Here is a 14,311-nt window from a genome sequence, read left to right as displayed (position 1 = left end):
AAAAAAAAGAATTTTAATTTAAATGAGGCATTTCAACCTCCACACCCCACCCTGGCCCCATAACATCTTGACCTCAGTTTCCTTTCACCCCAAGGGCTCAGGTCACCTTCCTCTTTTTCCTAGTTCTGTCGGGTAGGGGGTGACCCGCCTTGCTTGTGCCTGGGGCGTGAGAGCTGGAGAGAGAGCTAGGAAAGGCGGAGCAGGGGGAGGTGACTCTATAAATGTTTCGGCAGCTGCCAAGGCCTTTAGGACCACGGCCCAGAATAGGGAACTGCCCGAGTCCTTAAATCCCTCCCCCCACCCCAGTTCCAAATTCCTCTCTCTCTCTCTCTCTCTCTCTCTCTCTCTCTCTCTCTCTCTCTCTCTCTCTCCCTGCCTCCTTCCCTCCCTCTCTCTCCCTTTATCCGCTTTTCCCCCCTTTTTATTGAATTTATTGATTGACACTGGTTAAAATTATAGAGGTTTCAGGTGCACAATTTTACAACACATTATCTGTACACTGCATTGTGTGCTTACCACTCCAAGTCAATTTTCTTTTTAAAGAGAGGAAAGTCGCCTGGCATACCTCTAGGTTTGTTTTCCTCTTCTTTCAGGATCCTTAGCGGAGACCGCTAGCAAGGTGGGCGGATGCCGAGGGAAGCCGGGCAGAAGGCGGACTGTGTGCTCTTCAGTGGGATGAAGCTCACTTGGGACATCAACGATCCGCAGATGCCTCAGGTGCGTGACACCCTGCGTGAGCGCACACGTGGTGCTGTCCTTCCAAAGAAGGGGGTGACATTTAAGTCCTTGCAGATACTGTAGACAGAGCACACACACGCCGACCAACACGAGAGTCTTTAAATGTAGATGGACTCTACAAATGGCAAGAGTTCTCTGAGCTCTACCAAGGGCAGAATTGGGTTTAAAGATGTACCTTCACCCAGCTCTCTCCTTGTGCTTGTCAAAAAAAAAAAAACCCAAAACAAACAAAAAACAAAAACAAAAACATTGAAAGCAGCAGAAACTGTCAATCCTCGTCCATGTTTAAACTCTGGAAGGGGAATGCCTCGTCCCTCACTTTTCCTTAACCAAGAGAGAAATCAGGTGATTCTCTCATCTGTTCTCCAAAATCCATGAGAAAGATAGGAGAGAATCTCAGCACCAGTAGATAACACTGCTGCATCTCATGCAGCAGAATGGTGAGAGAGAACTGTAATTGCAGTGATGGGAATGTTGAACAAATAGCACAAGGTAAGTGATTAATTCAGATGCATAAAGCAAGGCTCCTAGGAAACTCTACTGTCATGCTAACCAGGCTAGGGGTGCTCAGAGGCCTCTGGAACCTGGATTTTGGACATAATTTCTGAGCTTATTCTTTAATGATAAGAAATTTTCTGTCCTTTTAGATTGGATTTATTTTGTTTCAAAAGAACAAAGTGATTTGGAGCCAAATCCAGGGAAATTATGCTTTGTCATACTGGTTTGGAGCAAAAACTGAGGAATGACTGTAAAGTCCTGAGTGTCAATGGAGGGGGAGTGGAAGTGGCCTCCCAAGCACTTGCAAAGGTGAACTTCCCACCATGTTGCGGCACAGGAATGACAGATTTGTTATTCATTTAGCATCTACTATGTGCCATATAGGTGTTCAGATGGATAACAATTCATTAGCAAAGATGTATACATCTTTGTATATATCTCAAAGAGATCAGTGGTTTTTTTGGAAGTCATTTTTGTAGAAAGTTTATTTGTTGTTTGAAAGTCTGCCTACCTTACAGTCACTCTGTGCTACTGTTGTGAAAGTAGACCACAGTACCACAAGGGCATCTCATTCTCACAGACATAAATCTTCATAGGAAAAAAGCTACTCTTGCATTTTAGAAAAGGGTCACATCCAAATAATGAAAAGATGGCTCTTCTCTCAAGCATTTTCTAGACTTCTTATGTAAATTCGAGGAGCTTTTTCTTTTGGAGACTGGTTCTTAAGCAGGGAGTGTGTGCGACATCCGAAGGGGGGGCAGGTGCACTGGGCTATACAGAGAGAACTGGAGAAACTTAGGCTTCTAGCTCTGTTTTGGCTATTTGAAGGAGAAAGCGTTAAACTGGATGTATGACCTTGACATAGTTACTGAATTTGCCTCAGTCTCAGGCTACTCACCTGTCATCAAGGAGCAAAACTAGATAACAATCTTAAGGTCCCAGCCAGGTCCACTGTCATTCATTATGTGAATGCTTATCTGTGTGTGAATGCATGCATTTACACATGCCAACACATTAGAGGAAATGAAACCCAATCCAGGAGTACTCCATTGTTGTTTTTACTTAAAAATGCAGTCTCTGTGACTTCATTTTCCGTGTCACTACTTTGGTAGCTGAGGTAAGACATGGGGGCTTAGTGTACCCTTACAGGGCAATGCTAAAAAAATACTCTGTTCTGGAAAATTTTCAGTTTGCTGCTAAGATTCTTCAATTGATACATTCATTTTGCCTGACCAGGCAGTGGCACAGTGGATAAAGTGTCAGACTAGGACTTGGAGGACCCAGGTTCTAAACCCCAAGGTCGCCAGCTTGAATGCTAGTTCATCTGGTTTGAGCAAAGCTCATCACCTTGGACCCAAGGTTGCTGGCTTGAGCAAGGTGTTACTTGGTCTGATGTAGTCAAGGCACATATGAGAAAGCAATCAATGAATAACTAAGGTGCCACAACGAAGAATTGATGCTTCTCATCTCTCTCCCTTCCTGTCTGTGTGTCCCTATCTATCCCTCTCTCTGACTCTTTCTCTGTGTCTGTCAAAAAAAACAAAAAACATTCATTTTTAACAACAAAGATATCAGCATTTAGTATATATAAACTTAGAGTTAATAGCACATCACTGTGTATTTCATTTATGAGTGACCTTAAGTCAATCTATTAATTGATATCAATTATAATATTTCTAGAAAAATAATAATGCCTATTAGTAATAATAATTATTTCAACACTATCCCTGTGGTTTTGGAAACAAAATGGCCCATTACCTATTATTGCTGGAATGTACAGTGCTAACAATGTACACAAGTCCAAATTATCCAACTGAGAATTCTTTTGCTTTGCTAATATTGGACCTAATTTTCCTGGAGTGTTGGGAGGGAAAGAAGTTACAAATATCTTATTACTGTGACAATACTTTTCTGAGCTTCAGTCATACCAATAAAGCCAGGGGGCCTGGCTGCCATAATCTTCTGTTTAAACCCCAGCTATGCCACTATAGAAGGTTTCTTCTTTAACTTCCACTTCCTCATCTACTAATTAAGAGTAACAATGCCTGTCATGCAACATTGCTATAAGGATAATAAATGCTGCATAGTGTGGTATTGTAGGGCATACTATCCCTGTCCCAAATACTCAATTCTGCATTATGGTATGAAAACAGCCTTAGATAATACCTAGATGAAGGGACATATTCCGGTACAACTTTACTTGTGAATACTGAAATTTGAATTTCATATAATTTTTATGTGTCAAAAACCATAATTTAAAAAGATTTCCCCAGCCTGACCAGGCAGTGGTGCAGTGGATAGAGCGTCGGACTGGGATGTCGAGGATCCAGGTTCAAGACCCCGAGGTCGCCAGCTGGAGCACGGGCTCATCTGGTTTGAGCAAAAGCTCACCAGCTTGGACCCAAGGTTGCTGGCTCGAGCAAGGGGTTATTCGGTCTGCTGAAGGCCCGCGGCCAAGGCACATATGAGAAAGCAATCAATGAACAACTAAGGTGTTGCAATGTGCAACAAAAAACTAATGATTGATGCTTCTCATCTCTCTGTTCCTGTCTGTCTGTCCCTGTCTATCCCTCTCTCTGACTCTCTCTCTGTCTCTGTAAAAAAAAAAAAAATTCCCCAAGCATTAAAGAATATAAAAATCATTCTTAGCTTGTGGACCATACTAAAACCTGTGGCAGGCTGGACCTGGCCCAGGGTCCCTTGTTTACTGACCCCTGTATGCTTTAGGGCAGGGGTCAGTAAGTGCTAATTAAAGGGCAATTTTATATTAAACTTACATGTAAGAAAGACATTGCAGTATAAGTAATGCATAATATGGACAAAGACCATCAAATGTAAATACAGGAGGAGGGCGGTTATGTCATGGTTAGGCCATTAAAAATTTGTTGTTGTTGTTATTGTTTTTCAGAGTTCAGCTTTTGACTGAATGTGCTACAAAGAGGTTGAGTCAAAAAGGCTAGGGCCCATGTCATCATCAGACTCCTTATATTCTTCTGTCTTTGCTTCCACTTTTTTCTACTCTGTTGGGGAGAGGCCCTCCTGCTGGTGCAGCACCTGCTGCTGGGGTAGGGCCACCACCTCTGCATTGCACAGGAGGCTCCCAGTGTTGACACTGGCCAGAACCTTTGCAAGCAAGCCTGCCCAGAAAGGTTCAGCATTTACCCCAGGTGCTTTAATGAGGGCACTTATTCTTTGTCTTGCAGGATAAGGGCTGAGTAGATGCAGGCAAGTTCCCAGACCACCAGATGAAGTGAGGGCCTCACCCCAACTCTGCCTTAGCTCCTTAGCTCCCTAGGAGGACCGATGCCCTCATAAATTTGGAGAGCTAAGTTGGGATGAGCAACTGAAGCTGTTGTTGCCTCTCTGATGTTGCTCTGGGTGTCATTGCTGGTGTGACTGACAGGTTGGAAAAAGCACTGGTTGAAATAATGCTATTTACATGTTCAGTTGCATGTCAGTGAGAGAGCAACCCAATCATTTCTTTTGCCCTGGCACTTAGATACTTAACATGAAAAATGTTTTCAACATTTAAACACACAAGAAGTGATATAACAGGCTCTGGAATCAAATGCTAGGGCTCAAAGCCTACAGCCAGGTACTACCAGCTATGTGGCTTTGGGCAAGTCAGTTTACCTCCCTGGCCCCCATTTCTTATTATGTAAAGTGGAGATAATAATATTACCTATTTCCTGTGTATTATGAAGTGTAGATGAACTGATACATGAACAGCATTTAGAAGATAAACATTAACAACAATTATCTAACTGTCAGAAAGGTATTACAGATAGGATGAGTAGCATTTTGTGATGGCATAGTTTCTGAGTTCTACAACATGTCCAGATCTAAATCTAATTTTTATTTCAATGTGCTTGGAGAAAGTTAAAAGCGCGATGTGTTAGGTTTGGTCTAGATAAACTTGACCCCCTTCCTTCTGTGCCCTGTCCAGGAACCAGCCCACTTCGACCACTTCTGTGAGTGGCCAGACGGTTACGTGCGCTTCATCTACCACAGCGACGAGAAGAAGGCACAGCGCCACCTGAGCGGCTGGGCCATGCGCAACACCAACAACCACAACAGCCACATCCTCAAGAAGTCGTGCCTGGGCGTGGTGGTGTGTGCGCGAGCCTGCACCCTGCCCAACGGCTCCCACCTGCAGCTGCGGCCTGCCATCTGCGACAAGGCACGCCTGAAGCAGCAGAGTGAGGCAGTGGGCCAGGGCTGGGGGTGGCCTTGCAGTCATGAGTTCCCTCTATCCAACTCATTTCCCTTTTCTTCCTTCAGAAGGGTCTGGGGTCCGGATGCTATTAATATTTCTCCCCTCTGGCTTTGCAGAGAAAGCATGCCCCAACTGTCATTCTACTTTGGAACTGATTCCCTGTCGAGGGCACAGCGGGTACCCTGTCACCAACTTCTGGAGGCTTGATGGCAACGCCATATTTTTTCAGGTGGTTGGGGGACACCACCACTTGTGATATATATTTTCATTGTGCATTAGGGACCGAACCACCTGCCATGTGCCTTAGGAACTCTGGACCAAACCAAATACAGCTACTGTGCTTAGAAATAGGTGCTGGGCCTCCCAGGGCCTTCCCAGGCTCCTAGGTACTTAGTGTGGTCCTACTCTGTGCTTTTCAAGGGCAAGAGATAGTGACCCATGTTGTAGTTATAGTTGATTTAATAATGTAAAAGGACTGTTGGAGAATCTTTTAAGATGTCTATTGTTGATGCTGTTTTATTAGTTTAAGAATTTTCTCCCCTCAGTTTGAAAAATTAAAAACCAAATAACCCCAGCTTGGGATCTTAGGAAAGACATAATTTTTGACCAACATGGCCAGCTTCCTTCCTTGTGAATGCAGGCCAAGGGAGTTCATGATCATCCGAGACCAGAGAGTAAATCGGAGACAGAAGCTAGAAGAAGTGCCGTCAAGAGACAAATGGCCTCTTTTTCCCAAACCCAGAAAAAGAGAATTCGAGAGCTGGAGGTAATGGTGCGCTCACCTTAGACTGCAGTCCGTGTCTATTTTCATCACAACATACACTTGTAATTATGTAAAATGTCATCTATTAGAAAGGTTTGATCATCTGTGAAAATTATATATCTCTAACAAAATGTCAGTGACTCAACATTTTGAATACTGTTTCTAACTTCTCTTCAAAATAAAACAGCAAGCAGTCTCTAGAGTCGATATTATAGTGAGGATGTGTGCTGACATTCTGATACAAGGGCAGTTATCCAAAGGTACTAAGGAAAGCAACATGTACATACCAACAGTGAGTTGACATGAATCCTTAAGAGTTTTTTACATTATTTACATAGAACAGATGAAATTTGTTTGGACAACTAGATCCAGTTTGGCTTTTCAACCAAATCATGCCAAGCAGGCAGAGTGTTATTCTGAGGATAAGAGAAACTGACATAGTTTTAGCATTTTCTATGTGCTAGACACATAAGGTCTAAAGTTTCATTTATGGATTGTTCATAAAAGCTTTAAGAGAAGGTTACTATTATCGAGCCCCATTTTTTAAAATTAGAAATCTGAGACTCAGAAAGGTTAACTAACTTGTTCAATTAACAGGAACAATCAGAATTTGAACCCTGATCTATGTCAGGCTCTGGAGTCTCCTCTTTTATGAACATAGTATAGGGGAGAACAGGACCATCTTCCACTCAGACCTACCCTGCCTGGCTACTGAGGATCCCCTCCCCCTGCCCACCATGTAGCAGTGTGGTATTCATGCCTGAGCAAGCCCTGGACCACATGCCCAAATCATATACCTGAGCTTGCAACACAGAACTCACCAATTGAATGTTTATTTTTATTTAGTTGGTTGGCTACCATTACAGGTGAGATTGTCCAATGCAATTTCAATTTTATTTGCTAATAAAATTTATATCATTTTTTTAGGCAGGAGAGGATCAAGGCAACAGTAAACATTTCAACAGCATATCTCCCCTGGAAACTCCGGAAGAACTTGATATAATTACTGACACTGCCTTTCCTACTCTAGGGCAGCCTTGCTTTTCCTTCCCAAACTCTGATGCTTGCAAGGCTACCTGTGACCTAGCCACCTGTCAAGGTGACGTAATGCCAATCTTTCAGAAATATCCAAACCCAATAATCTATTTGCCCAGGCCACCTTGCAGCTATGAATTGGCAGGTCCTAGTTATACAAATTCGAGCCCATATTGCACCCTGTATAAAGATGCCACCAATAATGCTAATGACACAGACTGGGTTCATCTGAATGCACTACAATATAACATCAAGTCATATAGCAGCTTCCAGAGAACCTGTGATTTCACCAGTAAACATGCCTGGAAACCAGCTCTTGGAAAACCTGGCCTTGAGGAGAGGACTGACCCCAGACTATTCCAAGCCACGGCCAATTGCCCTTATTATAACTCAGAGCTTCCCTGTGGGTACCTCACAACTCCCCCACCAGGTGCCCAAGCCCTGCAGACTGTGATTACCACCACCACCAAAGTGTCCTACCAGGCCTGCCAGCCACCAGTTCTGAAATACTGTGATGAAGTGCAGGAAGCTAAGAGTCTTTCAGGATGCACCTATGCTCCTGAAAACACCCCGATGTCCATATATCCAGCAGGCTTGGACCTTCCTGCTACAGTCACCAGGGCAGCCTCTCCATCAGTGTCAGTATCTTTGAAAATTCCAGGAGATTGTAGGGCTATCAGACCCACTGTGGCTTTTCCTCCAGAGTCAGCTCCCTCCAGGACAGACAGAACAGAGACCTGGGATGTGTGTGCCACTGGACTGGAGTCAACAATTAGTTATCCAGATAGAGTTAGTCCATTCTTTAGCTATGACAACGAGGACTTTTAAACAACAAACACTGGGCACAATATAATATTGGTGTCCATGCCGGCAATGGAATATGAAAATCTCTTGTTGAACTGGGAGATTTATGTAGTATGATGTTTTTAAACCCACACTACACAGAATTAGGTTTGGGTTGTGACTCTCCTAAATAGACAAATGAGCAAACTGGAGACCATGAAGATTAATAAGCTAAGTTCACTTAGCTTGTTAGCTTGAGTAGGAGTTAGAAAACCAGGTTCTCATCCTAAGCCTTTTCCCATTAGACCATATTAGGGATTGTACACTCTTTACTTGGCTCTTGGAGGTGGTCAAATAGCTTCAGGAAGAAATCTTTACAATCTTATCTCCTGAGTTATTTCTTAAGACTTTTTTTATTTACATTTAAAATCTGTTAGAATAGTTTCAGGAAATAATTTTGATCATTTTGTCTCTGAAGTATATTATCTACAGCTTTTTAAAAAAACTTACAGTATTGCAATGATAAAATACAGTTGTTTCCAAGAGAATTTTATTTTTCATTTTCAGTTGAATAGCTATTATTAACATGGATGAATGTTTTCATAACAGATGGCCTAATGATGATGTATTTAATTGATTATTATTGTACTAAGACATATTTTTTTCTGATTAGGTTTCAAAACTGGAATTGAGATGTTTTATTCAAATAAACTTTACTGTTCCATTGTTACGTCTCATAAATGTAATTGATAATGTTGTTCAATTAAGTGTAATAAAGAAGTTTTAAAGTTATGTAGCTGAAGCTTAAGTTATGTAAAAACATAGGAGAAAAATATTTTTCCTACTATGACCTGAGAATCAGTTGTTATAATCGATTAAAATATATTAGCTTATTTAACAGCTTTGTAATTTATTTATATTTTGTACATTTGACCCCATAAGAGGAAAATTAAAGTGGAATGAGCATTACTAAGAGAGTCACTTCAATTAGAGTGAGGAGACTATTAGTCAGTGAGTCCTTTGCATATCTGGTGCCTCAGCTCTCAGACTTGCTAATAAGTTGCTAACCCTGTTGCTAAACTCAGCTCCAGGCTGACCATAAACATCCTGGAACCACTGCTCACAGGACACAGATGGACTTGACCTCCTTCCTGTAGTTTTTACCTCCCTACTTTTCACATTAGAACTGATGTTAACATAGCCTGCAATCCTTCCTTTGCATGAAAGAATTACATTTTCTGGGATTTGCCTTTTTAAATCCTGCCTTTGTTTGTTCTCTCTGGAGCACAGTTTAGGTTGCTGCCTAAATCTGTCTTCTGGGCTGCTGCTCCTCTGCTCAAATAACTGCTTGTTATTCTCTATTACAGTCTGAAATTAATTTTGGTTTACAATCCCTTCACCCATTTTACCCACAACTCACCCCCAATCTTTGGCAATTACCAATCTGGTTTTCGACTAAGATTGCACTTATAGGCAAGAGCATTCGGTATTTGCCTTTCTCTGTCTGACTTCACTTAGCATAATGTCCTCAAGGTCCATCCATGATGTCACATATAGCAAAGTTTCATTCTTTTCTATAGCTGAATAATATTCCATTACATATAGTTATATATACTTTATGTATGTGTGTGTGTGTGTGTGTGTGTATACATGTACATTTTCTGAAGTAGAGTTATTAGGGGTGGATTGGTTGATATTTAGCTCTGGAAACATAGTTATTTGAGTAAGGCAGTGTTGACAGGCTGCCCTTCAGAGGTACAGTCATTTAACAAAGCTATTGCTAATAGACTGGTGTTAGGTGTGAGCTGTCACTGGTTACTTACTGGTTACTGTGGCCAGGTGTCATTGATCAATCCAGATAGGGTTAAAACTTATTCTGATGATTTCTTGTTGCTGAAACCAAAGAACTGGTTTTTTCCTTGAAGTAGAGTATCTTTTTATTTTCACATCAGGAAATACTATACTGTAGATCCTATCATTACCTTCACATAAAGATTTAAAGGAACAGATTTAATTAAGTAATTGGTTTAAGTCTCAAAACCAGTGGGGGCTTAAATCTGGCTCTCTTACTATGCCAGACTTCATTCTCAAGCACTAAATTATACTGGAGCTAAGATAAGATGGGAATAATATTGCCCCACCTTGTACTTATCATCTTGTGGATATTCCATTATGTACTAGTAACCTGGAATATATTCAGAAAATAATAAAGAGGATGAAAAAATTTAAAAAATTTGTTGCTTGATGTTTTAGTTAGGGTTCTCCATAAAAAGAGATATATAGGTGTATATATGTGTATATACATGTATATATATATACAGAAAGAGGGGGAGAATTTTAAGGAATTGGCTCACACAATTGTGAAATCTGTTGAGTCAGAAATCTGTAGGGCAGGCCCAATTGTGGCAAAAGTTGATTTGCAGTCTTGAGTCCAAAGTTCACAGAGGAGCAGGCTGACAACTCAGGCAGGGTTTCTTTGTCACAGTCTTGAGATAAAATTGTGCTTTTTATTCCCTGACAACCTGTCTTTTCTCTTAAGGCCTTCAACTGATTGAATGAGGCCCATCCACACAGAGGAAGAATAGAGGGTAATCTGCTCTACTCAAAGTCTACTGATTTAAATGCTGCTTCCCATCTGTAAAACCTTCACAAACATCTAGAGCAGGGGTAATCAACCTTTTTATACCTACTGCCCACTTTTTTATCTCTGTTAGTAGTAAAATTTTCTAACTGCCCACCGGTTCCACAGTAATGGTGATTTATAAAGTAGGGAAGTAACTTTGCTTTATAAGATTTATAAAGCAGAGTTACAGCAAGTTAAAGCATATAATAATAATTACTTACCAAGTGCTTTATGTTGGATTTTTGCTAAGTTTGGCAGAATAAATCTTTATAAAACAACTTACTATAGTTAAATCTATCTTTTTATTTATACTTTGGTTGCTCTACTCCCGCCCACCATGAAAGCTGGTACGCCCACTAGTGGGCAGTAGGGTCCAGGTTGACTACCACTGGTCTAGAGTAATGCTTGACCAAACAATTGGGCACCATAGCCTAGCCATAGGACTTCATAAAACTAACCATTACACTTCATAAAGGTAGACTAAAGGGACCAGGGGTTATTTAGCTAGAAGAAAAGACAAAGATGGGACATGATAAAGTCTAGAAATATTTGCAGCAACCTTGTGTACAGATGGAATTAAGTAGTATAGTTTTGAGTTTAGGAACATGATCTTTAAACAAAACTGAAAATAGTGAGCATGAGAATGGATTTTGCCAGAGCTCACGCAGCTATCTAGTGAGAGTGGGGATTTGGACTCAAAAGAGATTTTGTGTGCTGTGAAGATCAGGTAAGCAGTTCCTTTTTAGGATGGTTTAAGAGGTTTAAGAGCTGCAGTTCCTTCACCTTAGAATACCTGAAATTTCTCGTTCTTATGCAGAGACAGAGGTTCTAAATTACTTGGAAGATTTGTATGGAAACATGGGAAATATATACTTTACAACCTGAAATATTTAAGAATGAAGACAAGACAGAAAACAGGATGCAGTCTAGAAGTTGGCTTAGAATCAACCCCTTTAAAGGATAAAGGAAAAGAACTGTCGGGGGGGGGGGGATGGACATCTGGTTAAGCAAAAGCATTTTATAAACATTTAAAAAAAATTTTTTATTTATTGATTTAGAGAGAGAGAAAGGAGGATAGGAGAGAGGGGGAGAGAGAGAGAGATTGAGAGACTCATTTATGCATTCATTGATTGATTCTTATATGAGTGCTGACCAGGGATCAAACCTGTGACCTTGGTACATGGGGATGATGTTCTAGCCAACTGAGCCACCCAGCCAGGGCTAAGCTAAAGCATTTTGTTATTATAGAACATTTTCTCTGGACTTTGGAATTTATAAATCAAGCTAAGTCTTCTCAAACGGAGGAAGATAAAAGGTGATACTCCAACACTTCAAACACCAATTTCCATCACACTTACAAACTGCCTATCCATACAAAAAACACAGCTTAAAATATTGACAATTTGAAAGCTTAATTTTGAAAATTTAGTTAGTACAATTTAAGATTATACAAGATTATGTATAAAAAATGTATTTTGTATAGAGAAGAAAAGAGAACTAATAACATGTTGAGTTAATATAAGACTTTGTGTTTACCATAGTAATCTGTATTCTTATTCTGCTACTAACTATTTGCTAGCTAATGACATTCTTCTACACTTTGCACTGCTGGTAGAAAATATTAAAGTTATCTCATAATTGTCAGCTATGGCTACAAGACCGGGACATTCAATTCTCTGACAAGGACAAGTTGCCTTAAGCCTGTGAAATGTTATACCAGGCATTTGCTGAATTTGAAGGTAGTAGAACATGGTGACAGAATAACAAATGTTATCAGTGACCTGTATCAGTTGTGCAAATACCAGGAAAATAATTTCAAGGTAATTTCATAGGTATTTATAATAGATCATAAATCAAACATGGTTGCTAGCTCATAACATCATGTGTGCCACTTGAATTTCTAGAGTATTCCCTAGACTGTATGTATAAAAGCTGTTTTCAAAAATATAAATATGTCTACTTCAAATAATCCAGCAAAGAATAGACAGATCTAATTTGAACTCTCACAATTACCTCTATTACAGCAGGTCCATAACTATCTCAGTCATTACTTATTCACATCAAAAGCAGTGTCTGGTATATAATAGGCATTAAATAAGTATTTGTACAATTAATAGATAATGATGCAGGTAGCTCATTCTATTTTTAAATAAGCCAAATTATCAGAACAATATTTAGAGCTTCTACTATGTGTTAGAAACTGTGTAGGCACTGGAGATAGAGCAGAGGACAACCAGCTCAAATTCCTGCTCTCACTGACCTTACATTCTAGTTATGGAGACTGATAACACAGAGAGCTCAATAAGAAAATATAAGTATGGCCTATAGTGATAAGTGCAAAGGAAGAAAATAAATCAGACAAGAGAAATTAGAAAGCATATGTTGTGAGAAGGTATACAAATTTAAGAAAGTCCAGGGAATGCCTCACTAAGAATATGACCTTTGGGTAACAATTTAAAGAAAATGAGAAAGCTGGCCATGTAGGTACATGGCCTATGGGTATTCCAGGCAGAAGGAATATCTGACATTCAGTATGTTTGGAACCTCCAGTTTGCTATAGCTGGGTAAAGTGAGGGGAGAATAGTGGACAAAAGGTAAGGTCTGTAAGTCTTAACAACTGTGACTTTTATTGGAGTGACCCAGGAAAACATTGGAGAGTGTTGAGCAGAAGATTTTGATCTGATGTGTGTGTGTTATAACAGAATCATTCTGGCTGATGTGTTGGAAACAGACTAAAGAAGGTTAAATGTAGAAACGGGGTGGAGTGGGGCTGCTTAGAAGGTCATTGCATGATATGCACATGAGATATGATGGCAGCTTAAACCAGGCTTGTGGTGAGATACGGTCAAATGCAGGACATTATGGAGACAATATATGGGTTCTGTTATTGTGGAGAATATGAGAGAGAGAAAATTCAAGAATGACACACCCAATATTGGATATGACAGCTGAAGTCATGGAGTGGCCATCAGCTCAGATGGGAAAGGCTGAAGGAGGAGCACTTTGGGAAGCAAGGGAAGGGAAGAGCATTAAGGGCTCAGTTTTGAACATGTTAAGTTCAAACCACTAGATTTCTAAGTGAAGTGTTGAGTAGGCAGTTGGATGTATGAACCTGAATTTTAGGATAGAGGCACAGACTTGGATATACAAATTTGGGAATTATCAGCATGTAATAATACTTGGCATTTGTAGATTGTAAGATGCTATTCCATTATAAAGAATCTTACCTAGCAATTACTCATGAATATAACACAGCAGCAATCATTGGCTGACCAACACCTCTGGAACACCAAAGATACTTTCTTTTTTTAGATTTTATTTATCATTTTAGAGAGAGGTGGGAGAGAGAGGTGGAAGGGGGGAGGAGCAGGAAGCATCAACTCCCACATGTACCTTGACCAGGCAAGCCCAGGGTTTAAAACTGGCGACCTCGGCATTCCAGGTTGACACTTTATCTACTGCACCACCACAGGTAAAGCACACCAAAGATACTTTTAAAAAATATTTTAAAATGTATATATTTTTAATATAACACAATTGTTTTGGGAGATAAAAGATATGCAAGTGTTAAATTTTTCTTATTCTACTTCTCAACTATTTTATTGCTGATCTTAAATACTAAGAAGTTCAGAGTTTCTTAGTTGATTTTATAGGC

The 14,311-nt window shown here is 40.2% G+C and overlaps 1 protein-coding gene and 1 pseudogene across 1 annotated transcript; one reads left to right on the top strand and one right to left on the bottom strand.

The window, feature by feature from the left end:
- The first annotated feature begins 627 nt into the window (after positions 1-627).
- Positions 628-8,078, top strand: GCM2 (glial cells missing transcription factor 2). Its single transcript, XM_066264927.1, has 5 exons — positions 628-717; positions 5,183-5,435; positions 5,569-5,681; positions 6,093-6,218; positions 7,143-8,078. The coding sequence occupies exons 1-5, from the start codon at positions 628-630 to the stop codon at positions 8,076-8,078; spliced, it is 1,518 nt and encodes a 505-aa protein (XP_066121024.1).
- Positions 4,168-5,049, bottom strand: LOC136328694 (large ribosomal subunit protein P1 pseudogene; annotated as a pseudogene).
- Positions 8,079-14,311: the final 6,233 nt, after the last annotated feature.

The sequence above is a fragment of the Saccopteryx bilineata genome, chromosome 3 (assembly GCF_036850765.1).
Source record: "Saccopteryx bilineata isolate mSacBil1 chromosome 3, mSacBil1_pri_phased_curated, whole genome shotgun sequence".
Taxonomy (NCBI): domain Eukaryota; kingdom Metazoa; phylum Chordata; class Mammalia; order Chiroptera; family Emballonuridae; genus Saccopteryx; species Saccopteryx bilineata.
The sequence above is the reverse complement of the archived record's forward strand: the minus strand, read 5'-3'. Positions and strand labels throughout refer to the sequence as shown.